This window comes from Canis aureus, chromosome 29 (genome assembly GCF_053574225.1).
Source record: "Canis aureus isolate CA01 chromosome 29, VMU_Caureus_v.1.0, whole genome shotgun sequence".
In the NCBI taxonomy this organism is placed as follows: domain Eukaryota; kingdom Metazoa; phylum Chordata; class Mammalia; order Carnivora; family Canidae; genus Canis; species Canis aureus.
In genome coordinates this window covers 24,046,449-24,072,399 of record NC_135639.1, presented here as the reverse complement: position 1 = coordinate 24,072,399, position 25,951 = coordinate 24,046,449, and the positions used below count along the sequence as shown (strand labels likewise).

Below are 25,951 nucleotides of genomic sequence, written 5' to 3'. Positions count from 1 at the left end.
CTATGTTTTCATTTGCCTCTCTCCTGACTTTTAAAACAGAATATACAGGGTTACCTGGGTGGCTCAGTGGTTGAGCATCTGCCTTTGGCTCAGGTTGTGATCCTGGGGTCCTGGGATCGAGTCTTGCATCAGGCTCCCAGGGAGCCTGCTTCTCCCTCTGCCTTTCTCTCCGTGTCTCTCATGACTAAATAAAGTCTTAAAAAAACAGAATATACAGTAATGATTCAAGACAGACTCAACATGATCTAATTGAATTGTTTTCCTCAGGAGAGTCTAGAAGAAACCATAGCTGCTCTTTCAAATTCTCCCTTGATTAATTATAGTAACTTACTCTAAAGTCAGTTTTTCTCTCTCTCTGTCTCAAACTTATGTTCATGGGGGCACAGAAGAAATATTAAAACTCATTCACCTCATCTGTCAAACTCCAGCCTGATGTCTTTATTCTCATCTTCCCTAGTTCTACCCATGATCCATCCATTCTTCCTGCCACTGAAGCTTTACCTTCTTCTAGCCCCTGTCACCCATGTTAAAATCATTGTACCTTGGTGTACTGTCACTGACTTCCCCTTCTTTCCATCCCCACTGTTACCATGTCAGTTTTTGTGTTTATTGTACAACACTTATATTGACTTACTACATATGATTCGGATATCCCGCCAAGTTTCTTCCTTCTCTAAGCATCCTATGCCAAGTTAACATTCTGAAGACTGACACGTTTGATCATTCTCCAGATGTCATCCCTTTCCTTATTTTACAGATGATATGACTGAAGAAAGATTGAGATAACTGCTTACTGTCATTCAGTCAGTCTGTGGTCTTCTATATGATGTAGTATGTCATCCCCACGTGGAACAATAACCAGTTGTTCACCATTGCTCATACTTAGATTTAGCATTTGGGTCTTCCATTCCAGAACCCTCTACCATTTCTACTTCTTTTCATTATAGGCTTCATGTTCCAGACATGTTTGGGTTGTTTTCATTTCTATAAGTGCTTATTTTTCTGCCTCCTTCCCCTGCTTTTCTTACCTTGCCAACCCAAACGCTCATGTACTTCCATGATCATGCCACTTGTCCTTGAAGCTTTCTGTAGTCATCCAACAGAAAATGATCACACTTCCTCTGAAGCTTGACATTTCTTCCTTCCTTTCATCTAATGCTAAGAGCAGCTACTTATCAAGTGTGTACTGTGTGTCCCATCCTGTGTTCAGCACTTATTCCGCCTTGACCAATGATGTGCACTCTTTTTGCATCTAAGAGCCATGAATGGTTGGACTGAATCCATCTAATCATTTTTGCTATTCTTCGAGCATCCAGAACAATACCCTACACACAGAAGACCATCAACAGGCATTTGTTGAATGAGTGAAAATTGAATAAATGAAGGAATGTACTTATTTCTGAATTAAAGATCAACTTGATACAGGGCCCCACTTTTCCTGACTAAAGTGGAAGCTGATTTTTTTTGTTCTATGTCAGAAAGATACTGTTTACCATAGAATTGCATTCCTTTCCCTTTCTTTCTCTTCCCTGAATTTTACAGAAGCACCAACGACTAAGCATTTGAATTTTGAGACCTTAGAGCTCTAACACTTTATGACTCTGCTTAATAACTCAGTTGACTAAACCAGAGCCCAAGTTTGCTCTCTGAGAATTCTTGTGTCTAATTTCCAAGACCATGTAGTATGCATTTGTTGCTGCATCAGGAACCTTCCTGCCTCTTTGATTGGCATCCATGGGGCTGCCTATACTTACCTATTCCTGGATATTTTTATGGAAAGGTAATCTTTTAAGGCAAGGGCCTCATAAATACTGACCATAAAAGATAGTTTCTTCCAAAGTTGTCAAATATTCAGTGGCTTTCCCTTGTCAGGGTGAACTACAAGCTATGAGCTCCCATATCACTCAGTCAGAATTTCCTTGTCTAAACCCCGTGGCACCCATGATCTGTACCTCCCCCAGCTCCAGCACTCCATGTCTAACATTGTAGTAATTGCTGCAAGCATCACACTTCTCCAGATCATATGCTGCTAATGTGCAGGGTGCATATCCAAGATAGTTTCATGCCCAAAGTGCATTGTACAAAGCCTTGTCATTAGTATATTATCAGATAGCATCCACTGGCTGGTACTTGATCCATCAGCATGTACATACACTAAAATGGAATTAACCAATTAGTTGAATGAATATCTTTTCTGTGCTGTTTTACAGAGTTCAAACCCTCTTTTTTTTCTATCTGAACTCTGGCACATTCTCATTTTAATAATGAATAATTCTAATAACTAGTAATTATAATAATGTTCCCTGAGATGGGATAGTTTTGGTTGGCTCACTTGACATATTTATAAATATCCACTGGAAAGTATAAAATGAATCTTTATGGTTTTACCCTTACAAATATTAGGAAGTACCTAGCTTTTGTTTGACTGTGTTTTTTCATGATGTCCCCAATCTGCTTCAGGGATTACAGTTAAGACAGGAAAAACTTGGGAGATATTTTACAAGTGACTAGTTTGAGGCCTGGGTTTGAACATTACTAGTTCTAGCAAACAAGCCAACAATCAATCAAAATAAAAAAACAATTCTTCCACCAAAGACCTGGAAGAAACTTCAAATGAATGTTGCTAAGTGAAAGAGACCAATTTGTAAAAGCTACATTATATATGTTTCCAACTATATGACATTCTGGAAAAGGCAAAACTATGGTGATAGCACAAAGATAAGTGGTTGCCAGGGGTTGAGGGAAAGGGAGGAATGGGTAGATGAGGCACAGAGGATGTTTTCAGGGTAGTGAAACTATTAAGTATCATAGTATCATGATGGATACATGTCATTATATATCATATAATGTCATACATTTGTCATTTGTCCAAACCCATAATATGTACACATAGAGTGAACCCTAATGTAAAGTATGGATTTTAGTTAACAATGCTGTATCAATTTTGGCTCATGAATTTTAACAACTGTACCACACTAATGCAAGATGTTAATAATAGGGAGAGGTGACAGGATATATGGCAACTCTCGGTCTGTACTTTCCACTCTGTAGACTACAAACTGCTCCCCCCAAAATAAAGTGTGTCAATTAAACATTTTTTTCATTTTAAAAATTGACACAATAAAATACATCCCAGTTGTCAAGAGATGACTCCTTAGATGTTTTACCCAGAAAACCATCTTGGACATTTTGGGATGTTGGTGAAAGGCCATGGCCAGGAGGATATGGTTCAGCGTATTGAAGCACTCTGGGCAAGCTAGAAATGACCGTTTATTCCTCATAGCACTTTTACCAAACAAGGAGATTTTAAAACAATAATTTCTAAGGTGCTGTGAGGATCATTAAGTCTATAATAAGGAGACTTTAGAAGAGACAGAATAAGATCAAATGTCTGTGGAAGATCGTCCAAGAGTGACCTGATTTTTTACCTGCTTCCACTTCTACCCACAAATGACACGTATGAGGTGACCCCAGGCTCATACCTTTTTTTTTTAAGGTTTTATTTATTTATTCGTGGGAAACACAGAAACACACAGAGAGAGGCAGAAACAGAGGCAGAGGGAGAAGCAGGCTTCATGCAGGGAGCCCGGCGCGGGACTCAATTCTGGGTTCCCAGGATCATGCCCTGGGCTGAAGATGGCACTAAACCGCTGGGCCACCGGGGTTGCCACTCCTGATCAGAGCACTGGGATCAGTAATTCCCACAAACTCCCTCACTTAGTGGAACACTGGTTTGGGGTTCCCCCCAGTCTCAAACCAACAGAATAAAAGTAAAACCAAGGCCAGTAGATAAGGGGTGTATTTGTTTTCATTTCAGTTACTGGTTTCATGTTTTTACTATGAATAAACGAGGCTTGGAAATGGAAACACATATGCAGGTTTAATTTTTAATCTCCCAATATTGCTGGCTGCTGGCTGCTGCTACAATTGCTTGGCCCTTAGTGGTGGCTGCCTCTCAGCCCCCAGCCTTAGAAGAAAGGGAACGGAGAGTTCTGTGTTGGTTAGAGAGGAAAGTTGCAGTGGGGAGGCCACTTATCGGAGTTAGGAAAACAGCTCCCAGTCTTGCCTTCTTTGGCACTGATGGATTAAGTCATTGTTTTTGGCACAGCAGCTTTTCTTGTGCCTGAGGCTGATGGCAGAAAGCTGTTTGAGTCGGAGGCTGTGTACCGTGCCATCTTGGCAATTCTGTATTTTCAGCATTTTGTCAATGCAAGGAGTAAGAGAAATTGTAATTGAGGCTGCCTTTCTATAAATCACGCCACAGAGAGTGAGCACATCCAAGTGATGAGTCCAATAGGAACTTTTGTCCCTTGCCTGGGGACGGTGGTGGGGGTGATGGAAAAATCAGTCGGAGGCACCTCTGTAGTTGCTGAGCAATGCGGTGAGGAAGAAATGGAAAATAAATTCTATGTTTCCTGGCAAATTATGAGCTGTGCACAAGGATAGACTGGGGGAGACAAATAGCAAGAGATTATCAACTCCTAGAATTTAGTTGAAAATGGGAGAGCCATTTTCATGAGGAGCAGTTCCAAGGCACCTACCCGAGCAGGCAGGGAGCCAGGAGGCTCCATTTCGGGGTGAAGCCAGCCTCTCCTTTCCCAGCCTAATTACTTTTATCTTTGTAATTTTGACTCTGGATGGCAACACTATCAGAACGTAGTGTTCTCTGTACAATAATGTGACAGTACAAATGGAAAGCAAAATGGTAGAAGAGGCATGTATACCTGTAGGTGATATGCCATAGCCCTGACTAAACTTGGGCTGGGAGCTCATTGGTAGACCCTGTATGGTTCTGTGGGTCATCTTCCTGGTCTTTCTCAAAGGGCTATGCACGCTTTTCTGTTCTTGGAACCATTAATGAAATTAATGTCCAGGAGTGCATTGGACTGTTGTCTTTCACTGTTCTGGGAGTATGAAATGCCAACATAAGAGGGTCGTAGAGCTGCTCTATGATCAGGCAAAGATACAAGCCCATCTATTAGGGTTATTGGCTTCAAAGGGGAGGCCAGCTTTGATCTCATGGACCCGCCCAGTTCTAGATTGCAAAATTTTCATGAAACAAGGATGCAATAGGGACAGGGGTAAAGAAGAGACCAGATCTTGGCCCAACCCATGTCTTTGTTTTTCTATGCCTGAAAGAGTATGAGTTTTGTATTGTTTGCTCAGGGGGGAATTAAGTAACCCCAATACCCATACTGTTTTTCCCCCAAACTGCCCCTGGTTAAAGTTTCCACTCCAGACATCTATCTAGAAAAGAAGCAGCCCAGGAGTGTGTCTAAATGTCTGTGTGTGCACAAGCTGCCTCCTTAAGGTTTTAACAGGTGTCTTCTGGACCTGAAGCATCCAGACAGAATGTGCAACCAAGCAGGGCCCGTGTGTCTGGTAAGTAACATTTCTAGCTATTGTAAGGTCAAGAACCTCTGTTTGGTGACTGTAGTGCTTTTACGGTTTTCATATTTTCATTCTTTATTTCTCTTTTGGATTTCTAGAGTAAGGTCTTTTTGAAAATACTGGTCTTGAACAGCTATCCTGAGGGGACTAAGGGAAAGGATTCTTGTCTTTTTTGTTTTTGTTGTTGTTTTTGTCTCTGTCGGTGCTGGGGCCAGAGAGAAAGGTAGAGGCAAACTCGGAGGGAAAAGTATCCTGCCTGCAACAGGGATTTTCCTCAAGAGTGCCATTTCTCCCTTGCTCAGACCTTGGAGGAATTTGTGTTTTGTTTGTATGTGGAGGCAGTTCCCTTGCTTAAAGGCTTTTAGTTTTGTTGGCTGCTCTACCCAAGATTTCCTCTTGGTTACATGTAGAAAGCAACAAGCACCTCTGGACACACACCCAGCAGGTTGAATGAAGGACTGTGCAGATTGCTGGTCCCCGTGGCTGGTGGCTGTCATCCGAGCGAGGAAACATTTCTGTGCATTTACTGTCCCAGTGGCTCTTGGCCTGCCAGGCTGACTTTATCAGAAACTTTTCCCAGAGAGATCCCCGCAGCACTGGCATCTCCAGCTGAGCCACCTGGGCTCAAAGCTTCTTCTAGTGGTGCGTTTCTGAGACCAACAAAGTTATCTCTTCTTAGGTCTTCCTTCAGAGAAACTAGAGTTTCTGCCCATTAGGATTTTGGGATCTCTGTCCAGTGTTCTTTCTGTGCAGTGTTGGGCATTGCCTGACATTCTCTGGCTTCAAAACCTGTACTGAGATTTTTTTTTTTATGAGAATCACCTGTTGACCTGTCTGTTTCTCCCATTAAACTTCAAGGCTCCTCCAGGGCAGCCGTGTTTTGTTTCTGTCTAATCCTGAGCTGTTTGCAGAACATGTACAATAGATAATTTATAAATATTGGGTGAGCACCTATTACTTCTTTATCATTTTCTCTCTTTGTCTCTCTCTCACACACACATGCACACACACACACCAAACCTGAAGAATACGTTGGTGTGTGCAACTCTTGACAGCCCCACAGACTCCTTTCTCTTTCAGATTTGAATTGCAGTCAGTGACACCACTTCCCATGCACTCCAGTTCTTGAAGTTGTCTCTTTCTCTCACACCCACCTTCACTATGGTGGCAAATCTACCTTCATAATGTACCCAGTATGATCTGTTGCCTCATTTTCCATCCAACTCAGTGGACAGAGCCTCAAATCTCCATTATCTGTGACTCCTCTTGTATTCTCAGACTTCACAACCAACCCATGACCAGACCTGCCTGGCGTCGCCCCTAGCTTCCCAGCTCCACCGCCAACATACTGTTCCGAGCCACCCCTCTTTCCTGGACCCCCGCAGCCATCCCTCTAGTCTCCCTGCTCTCCCGTTGCCTCCCCACTTCCTGCCCTCCAGTGGGCAGCCAGTGAGCTTGAAAACTTAGACTGTTGGCAACCTTCCCCTCAAACACCTCTGTACATTTCCGTCGTGCACAGAAGGATGCTCGGGGGCCTATCTGTGGCAGACATGCCTTTCAACATGCTGCTGTCTCTCATTTTCTCTCTCCCTTCATCCCCCATGTTCTCCCTCACCTACACGCTCCAGCTGCACTGGCCCAACAGCCCCTCAGATACCCATGCTGCTACTTCAGGGCCTTCACCTTTGCTCTTCTGCTGTCTTGGGTCACCCTTAACCAGATGGTCACCTCACGTGCTCTGTCACTTCATTGAGGTTTCTGCTGAAATGTTGGCTCTTTGGAGAAGACTTCTTGGACTACCTTAGAAATGGCACTGCTTGTCCTGCTGTATCCCCTATCCTGCTTTAATTCTCTCCTTAGCTTTATCTCTGCATGACATTGTACAGTGAATCCTCATAATTTGCAGATTCTGTATTTGTGAATTTCCTTAATTGTTAAAATTTATTGTAATTCCAAATCAACACTCAGATTATTTTCATGGTCATCTGTAGATAGGAGCAGAGTGGCAAAAAAAAGTGGAGTCGCCCGATGCATGTGTTCTCAGCTGAGGTTGAGGAGGTGCTCTGCCTCCTTGTAGTTTTTATGCTGCAAGAATTGTCCTCTCTGTAGTCTTTCTTGTGCCATGTTTTTTGTAGTATTTGTGCTTTCCTGTGGTGGTTCTGCTATTTAAAATGGCCCACGAGGGTAGTGCTGAGGGTCTATCTGGCTGCTGTTTCTAAACAGAAGGTGGCTATGATGTGCCTTCCTGTGGTATGCTGGCCATGAGTTCAATGTTAGTGTATGAACAATATATAGCAAATAATGTGTCTTTAAGTAGAGACACACCTAAAATAAGGTTACATATTGATTGCTTGGTGAAAATGTGACCAGAGATTCACAAGCACTTAACCTTGCATTTCCCCTGGGAGCAGTGATTTAGTATTTGCTACATCAGTGTTTATGGTGACCTTTGTTTTTGTTTTGCAGCTAGGAAAGTTGATTTTTATTGAGTATTTACTATGTGCCAGATATTTTATTAAGCAGTTAAAAACATTCTCTTATTTAATCCCCAAAACAATTCCATGAGTTAAATATTATTGTTATTTTAATTTTTTATTTAAATTCAATTTAGAACATAACTGTTATGGATAATGAGAAGTATATATGTATATATATTTAATTTATATATTTAAATAGTTAATTTATATATTCAAACATATATAAATATATATTTGCTTATTTATGTACATGTAATTATTTGTTTGGTTATTGCCCATTTCCCCTACTTCTATGTAAACTCCATGAATTCAGAGGTCAGCAAACTGTTTTCCAGCATCTTGTTCTCTACTATATGTGTAGCACCTAGAACCATGCACAGTTTATGGAAGGTACTCACTAAATTACTCAGTTCATTAAATGGATGCAAAAAATGAGTAAAGCACAATCAGGAATGTCTCAAGAAAAACATCTGATAGAATAATAGTTTCAATGTGCATTCTTATTTTATTAGACATGATGCCTAATATCTTACCATATCCCTATATGGTAGGCATTTTAGGACCTCCTACCTTCATCCATTGAAGTGTCCTGCCCAAGCTCACACTACACTGTGGCTCAGAAGCTCTGTTTCTATGTTGTGACTCTTGGCTTGTCTAGTTACTGAGCACGTCGGCCAGAGAATCAGGCATCTTGGTCTGAATATAACTTCCAAATTTTGTATTCTGAGGCAAGTGACTCAGTTTCATCCAAATCTTTGTTTTCTGTTTTTTAAATGAAGACAACCAGAATTTTTCTACTGGGTAGGTGTAGGGATTAGGTAGGATGATGCAAGCCACTTAACCTAGAGCCTGATACATACTAAGCACCTATTAAAATTACTATAGATTTTGAGCTCCTGATGTTGGAAAAATAGGTCAGAGGGATGTAAAGCCAAGCCAGGAGGCACTCAAGGTAAAATTCCTGTCAGAACCCCTTAACTGGTATTAAAGATTGGCACCTAAGAGCAAAATTGGTAATCTTTCTGTAAAGGATGGAATAGGAAATATTTTAGGTTCTGCTGGCTATATGATCTCTGTTGCAACAACTCAACTCTAAATAAATGAGTGTTCTAATCAACCTTTCTTTATAAAAACGGGTGGATCATAGTTTGCCAACCTCTGCTTTAGACCAGTAGTACTTAACTCCATCTGCACATTAGAATCACCCAAAGGGCTTTAAAAATACTGTGCCCAGGTGGTATATTCCCAGAGATCCTGGTTGTATTTTTCTCAGATGGGGCACAGGCTTCAGTATTGCTTAAAACTCCTGGGTGACTCTCTTGCAGAAATTAGAACCATTTATTTGGATCATTAAAGCCATGAACAGTCACTGTCTTCCTGCCCCTATCCCATCACCCTCCTTACCCTGTTTTAGAACCCAGGGATCAGCACTGTTTGAGAGCTTTGGCAAGGGTTGGCCAGGCTGTGTGGTAAGTCCTTTTTGCTTAGTGCACAGACCATATCACTTTTGCATCTAGAGGGAAGTCTAATTATCTATGTAATAAATGCATTGTACTTTCAGGGAATACAGTCCAGCTGTTACTGTGCATTTTAGCTGAAGCTATGCTTTTTGCTATTTAATTGTATTCAGTATTGGCAGTTGGACAGAATGGTTTTGAGTGGAAACACTCTGCCATTTCCTTTGTCAAGGCCATGGCTTCTGTAATGGAGCTAGGAGTGAGTTCCCAGGAGCCAAAAGATATCTGCCTTGAGGTCAAGTCATTCTTCTTTAATAGGCCCCAGAGTAAGCTTGTGGTACTTCCATCTATAAGGAGCTCAGAATTTTCAGCTGGACATTGTCTACCTGTGATGGGATAGAGTCTGGCTGAAGATAGGGCTGAGCTTAGTTATAAATGTCTAAGCTTCCTTAGAAGTATCTGGAGCAGAGTTTCTCAATATGTGGCTCCTTAGCATGTATATTAGAGTCATCCATTACATGTCAAAATGCAGATTTCTGGGCTCCACTCTTGACCTCCTGATTCCAGAATTTCTGGAGGGATGCTTGGATAATGCATTTTAAAAAAGATAGCTGGATAACTTAGACATTTGCGATCCACTATTCTGGAGAAAGCCCTTCATCATACTTATTTTTTTTAAGATTTTATTTATTTGTTCGTGAGAGACACAGAGAGAGAGAGAGACAGAGACAAAGGCAGAGGGAGAAGCAGGCTCCCTGCAGGGGCCCAATATGGGACTCGATCCAGGATCCCAGGATCACACCCTGAATCAAAGGCAGACACGCAACCACTGAGCCACCCAGGTGACCCCCTTCATCATACTTATAAAAGAAGACTGAGATTAGGAAATTTAAAGTCTTCCTCAAAACAGCCCAGTGAAGTCATTGATAGAGCTAAGACTTAAATCTTGCTCTGTGTATCAGGTACCTACTGCTGTGTAACCAACTTTCCCTAAATTTACAGGCTTAAAAACAGTAAATATTCTTTATTGATCACATATCTGTGAGTTAGTGGGTGGTTTTTACTATCTCAGCTAGATTCATTGAAGTGTCTGTGGTCACCTATAGTTGAGTAGGTAACCGTACTGATGTTGGCTGGGCTCTTACCTGTAGAGATCAGATGGTTGGATGGTGATTTGAGATGGCCTCCGCTGAGGTACCTAGATTATCTTCTGTGTGATCTTTCAATCCCCGTTAAGGTAGTGTCACTGAGAGAGATGTGACAGTATGCTGAAAGATTGGGATTATAAATGGCTTCTTAGAGACCACCTTCAAAACTGGGACACTGTTGCTTCCACTGCATTCTGATGCCAAGACAAGGAACAAGGACAGCCTTGACTCAAAGAGTGAGGAAATAAACTCTAGCTCTTGAGGGGAAGGGCTGAGAATTGCTTTATGAAAGCAGTAGATATAGGGAGGCTGAATCAGTCTACCAAACTTGCCCCACAGTCCTGGGCCTTTCCCACAACATTTGAGTGCCTTTAGAAGAAAATTTATCTGCCAGCTTTTACAAATGTTTAGGGAACATCAATAATAATATTCTCTTGGGTTCTATTCCTTGGATTACTCTTCTCAGATAAAGACTCAAAAATCCTGTATCTTAAGGAACCTAAGAAGTCATTGGGTTAACCCCATCTGACACTTTAACTTCCTGATAGTATCACCTTAATCGAAGTGCTCATTCATCATCCATTTAAACACATCCCATAAGTCCCTAGAGAACTTGTTGCCCTGTGAGGCAGCTTTTCCATGTTCAGAGAGTTCTTTCCATTAGAATATTATTTCTTACATCTAGCCAGTATTTACTTCCATTTAGATTTGGCCTTTTGGTCTTACTTCTATCCTCTATTGCAGCACAAAAGAAAGTTCCATTGTCCTTCCATGGAAGAATGTTTTCCTACATTTGCAAACAGTTACAAAACTCTTTGCTTTTTGGTCATTTTTCTGTGCTAGTAATCTCAGTTTCTACAACTTCTCCTAGGACATAGTTTGAACTCCATCACACTTCAGGAAGTTTCCTTGCAAACACTCATTTCTCAATGACACCCAAGTATTTTAGAATAAATAGTGGTTTGGGGCGCCTGGATGGCTCACTTGGTTAAGTGTTTGGTTCTTGGTTTTGGCTCAGATCATGATCTCAGGGTTCTGATATTAAGCTCCACCTCATCAGGGAATCTGCCTGAGATCTCTCTCCTTCTCCCTCTTCCCCTCCCTCCACTCTCTCTGTAAATAAGTAAATAACATAAAAAAAAAAAAAACAACAACAGTGAATAGTGGTTTTGGAATTAGATGTTCTGGAATGTGCTTTGAGGTCTTGATCAAATTTATAAAATCCCGGATGCCTGGGTGGCTCAGCGGTTGAGCATCTGCCTTTGGTTCACGGCATGATCCCGGGGTGCCAGGATCGAGTCCCACATTGGGCTTCCTGCATGGAGCCTCCTTCTCCCTATGCTTATGTCTCTGCCTCTCACTCTGTGTCTCTTATGAATAAATAAATAAAATCTTTTAAAAAATTATAAAACCCATGAAGCCTCTGTTCTCCTCCCAGATGTGTGGACAGAAATAACCATCAAACTATTTATTTTGTGTCATTTACATTAGAAAGCATATACAAAAATGCCTGTTGGGGCAAATTCTCTATAAATGTTAGTTTCTTTTTTCCCCTTATACTTCTGAAAGAATAGCCTTTGAAATACACATTGTTTTTCCTTGAATATCTTGAATTTGAATGAACTTTAAAAATTTTGGCTATATATTAATAGTAAAACCATGTACATGTTGAAATGTCTACCTAGAGGTATGTTTTAAATGGTATTTCATATGTTAGGGATAGTGAAGCCTTTATTTCTTCCAAACTGAGGGCAGGTATTATTGTTTTGATACTTTTGAGGAGGTAATTTAAATTAAATAAATGACCTAATGCCAAGAGATTTAAGTTCTTCATGTCTCTTTTAGACTCAGGCTTTTAGGAAGGAAAAACAAATCTGAATCTGGAAAGGGATTAAGGACAAATTGGATATAGTGAAAAGGCCAGGAAAATAGGTAATCAAGTGGATTTAATAACAGGATATGGTATGAAACCAAAATCATTAAGGAGAGAGAAAACACAGATAAGGGTGGAGGGATGTGAGTCAGAACAATAAAGTCAACTCACAGAGGAATACCAACCTTTGCGTTCAAAGGGCGCTGCTTATTATGAGATGTTTCTGAATCGTAATATATAAAAGTGAATAGAACCTGATTGCAAAGCAAAATGGTCAAGAGAATAGGATTGTGGAGACAAAAGAATGGATTTGAGTAATACTATGTAAATTGTTTATAAGATTGTTTTATATGACTGTTGGCTCAGAAAAATGCTCTTCAGTATAAAAGAGGATAAAGTGAATTGTGAGAATGACTTGTAAATAAAAATGCTGGATAGATTCAAGGTACAGTGTCATTCATGCATGGCATACCCAAATGAGCCGCTGTTCCTGTGAGGTTATATTAACTTGTTTTTCTTTTAAAGTCATGCAGGTAATTTAAAAAAGACAGCACATGCAGTACAAAGAGCAGTGAGATGGGAGTCAAGACCTTGGGTTTGAATTCCAGCTCCACTGCTCACTAGGTGTGGGACTGCAGGCAAGTCACCGAGGTTCTCTGAGCTGTAGGTTCCCTGTGCATAAAGACAACAGTCCAGATCGTTCAGTCTCAGCTACAAAAGTTTGCTATTCTCTGATTCTATGTTGTCTAGCATCCGAGGGGCAGTTTCTTTGAAGGGGGCGGAATCAAGATTTCAGAGGGGATTCCTGTTATCCAGGAACCTCTAATCAATTTGAAGAGACTACTTGAAGTTTTGCTGTATAAACAAATGTGTGAATGGATCACTGTTAGATTGAATTAAATAAAAGCAATTCAAAACTTATAAGCTGTTGTTAGAATCTGGTTGGACACTGGGTGTTAAATATGAGAATAGAGATACTATAGGGTATTTTTCCCTTCTTAGTGGCACCTTACGGTGATGAGTTGTATGAATTTGGTTTTAAAAGTAGTTCTTCAGTTCTCCTGTTGTCATCTTGCCTCTTTTGGCCAAGCATGCCCATAGATGGCATCATGTAAGGGAGACCGTTTGAATTAATATGGAAAGAAGGGTAGATTTTAGACAAATTTAAGAAGGGAAGCAGGGGGCTTTTGGGTGGAAAGAATAGCATTTTAAAAGACTTGGAAAGGAATATTTATGTATTCATTCAGTGAGTATTTATTTTCCTGTATTTGGCATGCTATTAAACATTGGGGATTTTTAAGGTAGCAAACCCTGCTATCTACAAAGAGAGACAGGAATCAGTCATATAATACATGAATATGTAATTTCATATATTTTTAGTATTTTTAAACATATTTTATTTATTATTTATTTGAGGAGAGGGAGGGTAGAGGGGGATGGAGAGCAACAAGCAGATTCTGTGCTGAGCCTGGAGCCTGACGCGGGGCTTGATTTCATGACCTGAGCTGAAACCAAGAGTTGGATGCTCGGCTGACTGAGCCAGCTGGGAGTTCCTGTAATTTCATACTTTGATGAATATTATAAAATAAGAGACTAGAGAGCCATGAGGATAGGAGGAGGTACCTGGGCAGGAGGTAACTAAAAAGGGCTTCCTTTAGGAAGTGTTATTTCTGGTGATACCTGACGTTTGAATAGCAGTTAAGTACATGAATGGAAAGAGGGAGAAATGCAGGGTAGGAGGAGAGCATTTTAGGTAGAGGGGACAGCACATGCAAAAGCCCTGAGACTGGAAGGTCCACGACATGTTTGAGAAGCTAAATGAAAACCAGTATGACTGGAACTTAGAAAATAAGCAGAGAGAAGAGAATCCTAGAGAGAAAGGCAGGTGGGGTATGAGCATGGTGTCACCTCTTCGACAGAGTATAGACATTAGTCCCATTACGAGCTAGTTTCTGCATGTCCAGTTGGCATTGGAGTCATAGTTAGGAGGATAAATCTAAAGAGTCATACAAAAGCCATTCATTCCCAAAGTGAGACTTGCTATGTTAACTGACAGGGTCAGATGGAATTGCTTTCTTGCAAGTATGGCATCACCCACACTGCATATTTTCCTCTCCCTTGTTCATTATAATTAAGGATATGGAAATCCTGCCCATAGGGTTTCTTCTCATTTCAAGTCCAAGAGTCTTGTGGCAGTTTTTGATGAGGCAGTTTTTGATGTGGCAGTTTTTGATGTGTCATAGGTACCAAGAAATGACCAAACCCCTTTTGTGGTCACCTTGTATGAGACACACTTGAGATAGGTGAGTCACTCCCATCAATAGCACCCGGGCCCTAATGATGGACCAGACATTCTTCTTTTTTCTTTTTTTAAAGATTTTATTTATTTATTCATGAGAGATACACAGAGAGAGAGGCAGGGACACAAGCAGAGGGAGAAGCAGGCTCCATGCAGGGAGCCCGATGTGGGACTCGATCCCACCCTGGGCTGAACGCGGCGCTAAACCGCTGAGCCACCCAGGCTGCCCTGCCCCAGACATTCTTGGTGTTACTTCTCCCTCTTCTTTAAATTTGGCTCAAAAATGCACCCCTTAGGGGCAGTGGCACAAGGGAGTAAGTATGATAGGTTATAGAGTGTTTTTCTAGAGGGTCCACCTCACCTGAAAATTTGTAAAAAAAAAGAAAAATTGTCTTGTATTCTAAGCACAGATATATGGTAGCATAGACTATAAAATATCCATGGGAGTTTAAGTTAAGAGTTTAGAGATTTGAGGAAATTTATCCTTCTTTCAGACTATTTATAACCAAAGCCTCAGATTCCTGGTGGGATGCTGTATTCCCTTTGGCCATCAGAATTTTTTTGATGAACAACTCTGAGAAGCATGGAGTCTTAATTTGTGACTGATCCTGTTTATAGGATGTCCTGTGACTTTCTTACCAACTTCCTACTAATGAATTTTATGCTTTTAGAAGTAGTTCAGTGTTTTAATCTTGCCTCTTTTAGGTTTTTTTTGGGGGGGTGTTTCAGAATTCGAGGACTGAGGGTGTATCTACCTCTACTTCCCTGCTTTTACAGTCTTCACTCTTGCTACTCATCTCGAAGCCTTCATTTTACATGCACACCCATAGTCTCATGCAGTTGTTTCCTCCTCTTCCTCTTAGATCCTTTAAATGACCTTTCTTGGCTCCTTTTCCTTCTCTATTCTTTCTTTTTTGATGTGGCAGTTAGACCAATGTGCACTGATCCAGGGCCAAGCAAATGATACTTTTGGAGGAGGATGAGATAATGTTTCTGTTTTATTTCCAACATCTTTCCTAATGACCAGAATTTTTCACCTTTGTTAGCTTAAGTGTTTTGGGGGAACTTATTCTTCAGGCAAGCTCCTACTCACTCATTATGACTCAGCTCATGGCACAGTGCCCGACCCAGCAGCACGGACCACTCCTTCCATGAGTTCCCTCAGCTGTCGTCCACCTCTGTGGGCATGGGCCTCCTTGTGTTGTGTGGTACTTACCTGTTGACATGTTTGTCTTCTCATCAAAGTTTTGCATTTCTGGAGATCGGGGAACTTGGTGTTACTCATCTTTGTATCATCACACCTGGCACTGAGCCTAGCACATGCTAGGTGCTTAAGGAATACTAAATAAGTTGAGTAAAGTGATGTGAGTTAATAGGCTACAGGGAGTATTTACAATACTTTTGAGTTTCTTTTGTCCAATGTCAAATAACTGAGATGCATAGTGTAAGGGGATGTATCTTATGATTCAGATGCTTAGAAATGGAATGGGAGAGACTTTAAGGGAGTGTTGCCAGGTAAAATAAAGGACACATAGATAAAACACAGCTAAATTTGAATTTCAGATAAACAATAATGTCTTAAAAAACATAAGCAGATCCCTACTGTTACATGAGACATACTTACACAAAAAATTATTCATTTTTCGACTGAAATCAAATTACCTGGGCTTTATGTATTTTATTTGCTAAATCTGATAACCCTACATCAAGGTCAAATAGTCCCATTCTCTCCTTCAGGCATTCATACAACAATGATGCTAAGATTCGGTGACAAATTTGTGGCTCTCAGGCAGCATCTGGCCAGCTGGATCAAGACATCTTATTTGCCCAGCAATATATTTTAATTTTTTTAAATGTTTGCTCAAACTGAAAAATACAGAGATTTCTCATAAAAATCTGAAATATCAGTCCTCTTGAAAAATTATAATAGCCTGACCACACTAGATTCGCTTTCTTTGTCCAGTTAAGGAATAGCTAAGCCCTCTTAAATGGAACCTGAGCTTTCTGGATTCTTTTCTCCCTGGTATTGTGGGAAAATGTCATCTACCAAACATTTTATCACACTTGACCTGTTTTCCTTAATTTGAGAGGAAAACACAATATTTTTGAGCTTGTGTCTTTATCAAAAGCAGGAAAACAACAGAATAGCCCTCAAAGTGGCAAATGTTTCTATACAAATGGGGAAAATCATGTTCTTGAGTAAGTGAAGAAAGTTTCTTAGTGTGTGAAAGGGTAGCAAAATGATCATGTGTCTAAAGAATACAGACAATGGTACCATTTTTCTTACACTTCCCTCACATATTCACACTACAGACTTGAGGGCATTTGAATTCCTGATCTCTACTGGAAAGTAAGATCCCTGAGGACGAGGCTTTTGTCTAGTTCATTGATGTATCCTAAACCCATTGAAAAGTGCTTGGTTGTTAATAGACTTTTGATCAATATTTGTTAGACAAAGGAATGACTGATCTAAACCATTTGAGAGAAAGAAAACATCTATGGTTAGAAATCTTCAAGAAGAGAAGAAAAAATGTTGCCTTCTACAAAAAAATGGCACAACTAGGTGAAGGCTTATTTTATAAATAAATGTATTTATGGTATAGAAACCTTATATCTGTCAAGGGCAAAGGGAAAAAGCTACTGAGGACAGAAGCTCTTACTTAAATACCCAGAGCTTAGAACCACATTGGGTGGGACTTTCCCCACCAGTTATGAAGGGAGGGTTTTTTTTTTTTGGGGGGGGGGGGCATATCTGAGGAAGGAACCAAAGGCACACATGTTGGAAAGGACTCTGCTTATGTGACTTGGGTTTCTCTCCTGCCTATCATAAAGACTACCAAACCCAGTGGATTCTCCCTGTAGTCCTACACAGCCCAGCCACGCCCTACCACTCCCTCCATGGCTACCAAGGAAACAAGTGCAAAAAGCTAATTTTTATCAGAAACCAGCCTCATTTTATTTGAAAGACAAAAACCATCATGACCACAATTCAGTAGAATGCTACCTAAATTCCACTGGTTTTGAGAAAAAAAATCAGGACAGATGTACATTAGGTTTGAATTTGCTACAGGGGAGAGCTTTTATATAAATGTGTTCCAAACTATTCTTCCCTCTTGATGATATGCTGGCTCTAGGGAATCTGGCTGGATCACCAAAAGCTTCCATAAAATGCATAGTTTGTTGCCTCTTCTGAGTATGTCTGGTTACCACCATATGGTCATTATTAATTCATATTTATTCTTAGGAAATACTATCCTTAGGGGTGTGGTGAAAATGTCTAGAAGAGAAATATATAGGCAAATGAGATTTAGGCTTTTATTCACAGATTCAACAATCTGGTCATACAACTAAGTGTATAGGAGTAGAGACATAAAAACAGAGAAATGTAGCAAGATCTGTCATCACTACTCTTGGTGGTAGGTGTAAGATGCTTGTACAGCTGACCCTTAAACAACACAAGGGTTAGGGGCACTGATCCCCTGTGCAGTTTAAAATCCATATATAATTTTGACTCCTTAAAAGCTTAACTACTAATAGCCCATTGAAGGCAGGAAACCTCTGATGATGTTAACAGTCAATGACCACATATTTTGTGTGTGACATATATTATACACTGTATTCTTACAATAAAGCAATCAAAAGAAAAATATTAAAATCATGAGGAAAAAAATAAAAAAATCATAAGGAAGAAAAAATAATTTACAGCAGTGGACTGCATTTATTGAAATAAAAAAATCTTTGTAAGTGTATAAGTGAATGCATGCAGTTCAAACCCATGTTGTTCAAGGATCAATTATGTTAGTTTCACATGGGCTGCTATAACAGAGTACCTCGAATTAGGTGACTTAGGACAACAGAAATTTTTTGTCCTACAGTTCTGGAGGCCAGAAGTCCAAAATCCAGGTTCATGGCAGAGCCATGTTCCTCTGAAATTTATAAAGGGGAGCCCTTCTTTGCCTCTTCCTTGCTTCTGATGATTTGTTAGTCCTTGCCATCCCATGGCTTGTGCCATCCCATGGCACTTCAATCCTCTGTCATCACGTGGCCTTCTCTCCCTGTATTCACATTGTCTTCCATCTGTTCCTGTCTATGTGTCCAAGTTTATCCTTATGAGTGTATCAAGCATATTGAATTAGGGCCCACCCTGACCTCATTTGAACTTGGTTACATCTGCAAAGACCTTATTTTCAAATAAGTCCACATTCTGAGGTGCTAGAGACTAGGACTTCAACATATCTTTTTTGGGGGGAAACAGTTGAAGTAATAACCTCCTCATGTAGTCGTATCATTCTTTGGACTTAAGCTTTCCAGATACAACTTGTTGTTCCTTTTGTGGAATATTACATTGATTAAATTGCCTCTAGTTCTTTTGCGTTCAGATGCTTTTCCCTGGCAGGCTGATGTAATTAGGGAACTAATAACTGGATCAATAAGGAAAAGAACATGTTCTTTCATATTTTCCATCTGTTCCAATGATTCATTTAGGGCTTTCAGTGTGTGTGTTGCCACTGAATACGTGCTTGTTAAGAGATATGAGATCAGGACACATAGGGGAAGAAGGGAAGGGAGAAGATCTAGATTGTTCTCTGGTAAAGGTCCAGGAATGTCATCCTTGAAGGGAGGAGGGGGCGCCATGAGGCAGAATGTGGAGAACAGTCTCATATATGTAACTTTGTATAAACAAGAAAATTTTAAAATATTTTATTTATTTTTGAGAGAGAGAGAGAGAGAGAGAGAGAGAATGCAAGGGGAGAAGGGCAAGCAGATTCCCTGCTGAGCACAGAGGCTGATGCAGGGCTGCATCCCAGGAACCTGAGATCATGACCTGAGCTGAAATCAAGAGTTGGGGGATTAACCAACTGAGCCACCCAGGCACCCCTAAATAAGAAATGTTTCTAAGGATGTTTATTATTTTGAAAACCTGCTTCATTTTAGTGTTGCATGAAACATGTTGGGTTGAAACCATGCAGGACTATTTAAACAGTGTAAGAACTAATACATTGCTTGTCCTAAGAAGAATTCACCTCTACTCATGATGATCCCTATGTAATACCATTCTGTGGAAAATCCCATATTGCTTTGTCTGATTCCAGGTCCCTCATGGAAAGAAATTGGAATTTTATTTTTTGGCCTTTTAAAAGGTAGTTTTGAAGGTACATATAATGTATACATTAGGATTAGAAATTAGGGCAGCCCTGGTGGAGCAGCAGTTTAGTGCTGCCTGCAGCCCAGGGTGTGATCCTGGAGACCCAGGATCCAGTCCCATGTCGGACATCCTGAATGGAACCTGCTTCTCCCTCTACCTGTGTCGCTGCCTCTCTCTCTGTGTGTCTCTCATGAATAAATAAATAAAATCTTTAAAAAAATATTACAATTTATAATTCTAAAAATATAAATAGGATAAAACATTGGCTTATATTACTACTGAAATATTATATCCATTGTAAAGGAATCTGAAAATGATAAAAAGATTTAAAAAGTATGTGTTATCCGGAGTGCCATAATTCAGAAATAACCACTGCTAATATTTTGGCATATTGCTTCTAATATGTTTCAAGTTTTTAGAATGCTTTAAATAAAGTTAGTGTCAACGTATGCATGTTTTATAATAGATTTTAAAATAATTAATATAAGCATTTTCATATCATTAAATGACATTGTAACACTATTGAATGGTTGCCTAAATTCTTTTTTTTTTTTTTTTTAAGATTTTATTTATTTATTCATGAGAGACACAGAGAGGCACAGACACCAGCAGAGGGAGAAGCAGGCCCCATGCAGGGAGCCTGACGTGGGACTGGATCCTGGGTTTCCAGGATCACACCCTGGGCTGAAGGTGGCGCTAAACTACTGAGCTACCCGAGCTGCCCCTAAATTCTTTATTTCTCATTGAGTGTTAGAGCTTTTTTAATTACTAAAGTAACACATGTGCCTAATAATTTTAAAGACCCAGATATGCAAAAGAAAAAATACCAATGGCCTCCAATCTTACTCTTGCAGAGATAACTAGCAATACCATCGTGACATACATTGCATGACAGTGTAATTGTCTGAATTTCTGTCTTCCATGGTTCATGATGTTTTTGACCTTTGTAATTCAAGCACTTAGTTCAGAGCTTAAAGCAGAGTGGTTGCTTGATACACTTTTAGTGACTGAAGGGAGGAAGGAAGAAATGGATGAACACGTATACGAATGGAGAGGCTGCAAGGATCCAGCGTGTGGGAGAATAAAATTCATTTCAGACTCAGAAACTTACTGGAGATGGAGAGACAAGGTAGCTAACCAAAGGCTCTTAATGAATAGAAGCCTGCTCTTTCTCTTCATCTGAATCAGCCTCTAGGCAGAGAATTCAATTTAATTTTTTTCTCATCAGTCAAACAGAAGAGCTGAAAAAGCAAAACCAGAGACAAGGAAGGCAGGAAGTGGAACAGGCTTGGATGTGGAGATCAGGAGCTGATCTCTTCTTTCTCCGTTAGGAAGAGCAGGAGACGAGAGGAGCCATGCTTCTCCCAAGGGTGAGTCCTAGCAGGAGCTGTAGTGGAGGCATTCTGCTACTACTGAATCCTCTGTGACAGAAGACCTGATCATTTCTCTGGAGGATTGAGGCTCCAGCAGTGTCAGGGTGACCCTCATGATTCTTCCTTGGCTTGTCTCTAGAGTTTGCCTCAGAGAAAGACATAATCATGCTGGGTTTTATTGGAAGGAATGTGGGACTTTGCTTCTATGATTGGAATCTGGCCTGACAAAGAGTCTGGTATCTTTGGATTATAGAAGGCTCCAACCAAAGTCTCTTCTGTATTTAATTGGGAAACATGTGTCTTATGTCTGAGCATCTGTCTCTCAGACACCTGCCATGGGAAGGAGTGACCCATTTCTTAAAACTCTGCATGGAAATCTCAGGGTTTTCAATAAAATATAAGGATATATCCTTTCCAATGCAGTAGTCTGGTCCTCACCAACTCTCTCCTACATCCCAACACCATCTCCAGTATAAATATACATACAGATAAATATAGGATGAGTCACAAATAGTTGGATGTATAGAAAGAGAGATAGACAAGAAAATGGACAACCTCCACCTCCTTTTAGCCAGTGACAGTCATCACATCTCTCCTTCGTCTTAAAAGCTTCTACATAAACGAAGTTCAAGACCTTGACCAACTGATATCTTTGTTCTTTTTTTTTCCTCATCCTGTAAAATCTCTACCAACCCCTCTGCTGTCCATATCACCTATCTCCAAAGGCCTAGGTTAAGCTATATTGCTCCAGGAAGGCTCATTGTTCCATTTCCATTCTTGTTAATCTTGCCCATTTCTCTACTTCTAGAGCTTGTCTTTTGCCCACTTTCCCCTTTGGTGTTGTATATGTATATTTGAAAGTCATTTGTGTATAAGTTGAGAGATGGATAATATTAACAGGGGTGGAAATGGAATGATGAGGCTTCCTGGAGCAATATAGCTAGACCTGTAGAGTTAGGTGGTATGGACAGGGCAAAACCAAATAGAGACTTTGTATGTATATTTGAGGTTCAGGAAAAGGTTGTCATTTTTATTTTTTGAAGAGCTGAATGTAATTCTGTATGTTCTACAATTTAATAGCATAAGCTATGTATGTTTTCTTCATTAAGTTGGTGAATAAAGAAGGGGACAAAGGATGACAAGGGGTAGTTTTGCCTGTTTTTCCCATATGCAGAGTTGAATACACATAGTAGTTAGCACTTACTGATGGAATGGGAACCCAATTTGGGTAAATACTATGAGAGTAGAGCTGGCAAGTACAGTATAAACTGTGATAAGCTAAATCAGGATTGACATCTTAGTTTTCATATAGTTCTTACAGTCACTTTGTAGAACCAATCATCAGTATCTTCATCTATAAAATCAGAATGCTAATATATCTCCTTAACTACCTTGTAGGACATTTATCAAATATATATATATATATATATATATATATATATCATATATATTTACATATTACATATGATATATATGTAATAATATATCACACATGCATACATCTCTCTACTATTTATTGGACAAAAAGATATTTTTATGTAGTTCATGGTGCCAATGTCCAATAAATATTTGAATTAAATTGAAATGGGCTAAAACTTCTTCAAGTCCCCCCAGATCATATTTGAGATGACCAGAATTTCCTACAAAAATTATTTCTGTATGGGTTGCAAGATTATGGACTTTATGAACTTTAGAGGTGGCAGTGTTACCTGGGTGTGGTGTGCCAGACAGCGCATCCCTGTAGGTGAACACTACTGGGGATGTGATAATGGCAAGATACTTCATCCGACCCCATTTCTATAAACTTGAATCCCATCTATTTCTACCTTTCCCAGTTTCCCCACCTGTGCAAGTGTGAAGAACAGAAACATAATAGAATTCTCATTATAAACTAGGCACCATGATTCCATGGAAGAAGATGGGAGCTAGATATCAGAAAACATAAATACTAGTTCTTTTCTTTTGACCAAAACTTAACATCCATAAAACTGAATTTAATTGTGAAATAGGAGGTTTGTGTGCTCACCTGTATAGCATTGTATAACCACTATTAGACAAAGGTGAATTGGACATGATTCCTGCCCCTTTTATGACTCATAGCCTGATGAGGGGAGGGGCATACCAACCAGTATTGATTGCCTTGGTGTGAACAGCTTCTTAGAGGCAGATAGTAAAAATAGTAATGGTGCCTGGAGGGAGTGGTTGATTCCTGGTGGATTAGAAAATGCTTGAGAACAAGGATTCAAGTTCGTTATAACTGCCTTGCCTTCTTTACAGTGTCCTTATAAGGCTCAAATGTATGTGAATGAGCAATGTGGTCCACCTATTATTATTATTATTATTATTATTATTTACATTATCACTCAGAACTATTATACTTCCAAGTATACAATTAAAAATAAGCCCCATTCTCTTGGCTAGTCTGTTATAGGAATGCTGGCCTTTCCCTTATATGTTAAAAAGGGGTCAGACTCTACATCCATAAAGTAAGTGAGTGTGGAATCTGACTTTATTAGCCATGCTGGGAGTTCTTTATTTTTCCAAAGTCTTGAGGTTCTTCTAGAATTTTTTCTCATACCATGAGTTGGTATCCATCCTTACGTGCCTATGTTAATTATTGATTTATTCAACAGATATTTAGTGAGCACTTTATATGTATTGAAGGCCTATAAACACAACTAAATAATACATACCAATCTAAAAGACATAACCACGTATTACCTCATGATAAGTGCTCAGTGGAAACCAAAGACGAGTGCAGTGAATTGAGAAGGGAGAAAGATGAGTGGATTGAAGTGGTTGGAAAAGGTTTTGTGGAGGAAGCCACACTTGTGTAATGTTTACTTAGTGTAAGCATGACCTTATCTCTGTGAAGAAATGGTAGTATAAATAAGTGTGGTACCATTATTGGCAGTGAAGAGTCCATTTCGTTTTGATTATATATAGGAGCAGGGAGAGATAAAACTCGAATAGCACAATATTTTGCACATAATATTGGCTGATGAGTATTTTTACATGTATTTAATTTCCCTGAGAATACAAAATCTACCTCTTCTTTATCTTCATAGCCATCAGAGTGCCTCACATGTAGGAGACATTCAATAAATAATTTTAAATAAATTTTGCTGAATTGTTTTAAAATTTAATTGTTTTAAATGTAGCTAAAGACTTGATAGAATTTGAAGAAAAATAAGAATTTTATGAATGGCTTTCCTCCTGAACGATGGGTGGCGTCAGAAAGGATTTACACTCAGCTCAAAAAACAGCAGTTGTTTGGATATATATTGAGCACCTACTTGGTGCTCGAGAAGGCACCATGATAAACATAGCAGATTTCTATCTAGATAAAATGAGTGCCTAGTTGGGTGTGTTAGGCAGTCTAATGTGCTGGAATGTCCTTATCCAGGGGGATACCACATGTATTTATGTTGACAGTGCCCTTGATACTTATGCTTTCCTCACTTCATTGTTTTGCAGCTCTACAGCTCCATGGACTTTGGAAGACGGTGGCAACTTATGCACGAACGTATCACACCCAACAGGTTTTACTGGTAAGCTCCACCCACATATCCACTACCCTCTTGGATAAAGAATTGTCAGAGAGCATAACACTCAGGATAATACTGGACACCTTCAGCACTTGGAGACACGTGTGTTCTAGCCCTTTGCTACTCAGTGGGGTTCATGGACTGGCAGCATCAGCATCACGTGGGAACTTGTTAGAAATCTCAAGAAAGACTTCCTGAGTGGGAGTCTGCATGTAACAGGGTCCCTAGTGATTCAGTGTGTACATTAAAGTTTGAGAAGCACTGGGCTAGGCTGCTCCATGAGAAGGTCATGACCAGGTGCTCTTAGCTGTGTGCTAATCTCCCTTTGTTTGAGAAGAATATACATTTTATGTACCCATTCTAAAAATAGTATTTCGTAAAATGTACTCTAAAGAACACTAGTTCCACAAAATGCTTCTCCTTCCTTAAGCATTTTATGGTCAAGTAATTTTAAGTCCTGACTATTTAACTCGGACTTATGGAAGACACAGGGTTCATGTTAGGATATTTAAGACTCTGGAGAAGCCCTGACTGAAGAGGCTTCCCAAACTTATTTCACTACAGAATCTCTTCTCGTGTCACACATGATGAATCCTTTAGAACAACTTCTGTGGAGCGCATTTTGAAAAGCCTTTTTAAAGAGTGAATATATGTTCCAAATGGAAAATTAGCCCTCCCCCTATCAGAAAGTGTTTTTATTAATTGGTGTTCCTATAGATGAGTGTGCTATTTTTACCTTAGCTGTAGCAAGCTAAATCTGATTTGGTATAATTTTATATTTTATTCTTCCATGCTGCAATGTGAAAGTGCTTCTTACTTATATCTGGCTTTCATTTTAGCAGAGGTCTGGCCAAAGGAATAGAGATTAGGAAGCACACATCCATGTGTTTAATATGCTTAATTATATGCTTAATTAAAACAGAACCAGAATTTATCTTTTAAAGTAGTCTCAATTTCATATCTCTTTTTAAGCACCTTAATTCAATGCCCTTAAAGATTCATGAGATAGCCATTTTTGTGGGGATGGTGTGTATGTGCATGTGTAGTGAGGGATGTTGATGAGTACTTTATTCACACCAACATCTTTGAAAACAATGGCTCCATCTAGTCCCTTCTGTCCCACAAAACTATGACTAGCATTCAGAAAGCTAATTGCAGAAGTTTCCTGTGAAAATGCACTGTGTACCAATGTACCGATTACACACAGTAAGTGGGTGTGTGTGGGATTTTAGTGCTCTT

At 39.8% G+C, this 25,951-nt stretch overlaps 1 protein-coding gene across 2 annotated transcripts in view; it reads left to right on the top strand.

Moving 5' to 3' along the window:
* Positions 1–25,951, top strand: part of SORCS3 (sortilin related VPS10 domain containing receptor 3) — a 586,644-nt gene that overhangs the window by 356,631 nt on the left and 204,062 nt on the right. For both annotated transcript variants that reach the window (XM_077877720.1, XM_077877721.1), the window contains exon 5: positions 24,642–24,715. In XM_077877720.1, coding sequence (XP_077733846.1) covers positions 24,642–24,715 — 74 coding nt within the window. The remainder of the gene's footprint in view (positions 1–24,641; positions 24,716–25,951) is intronic.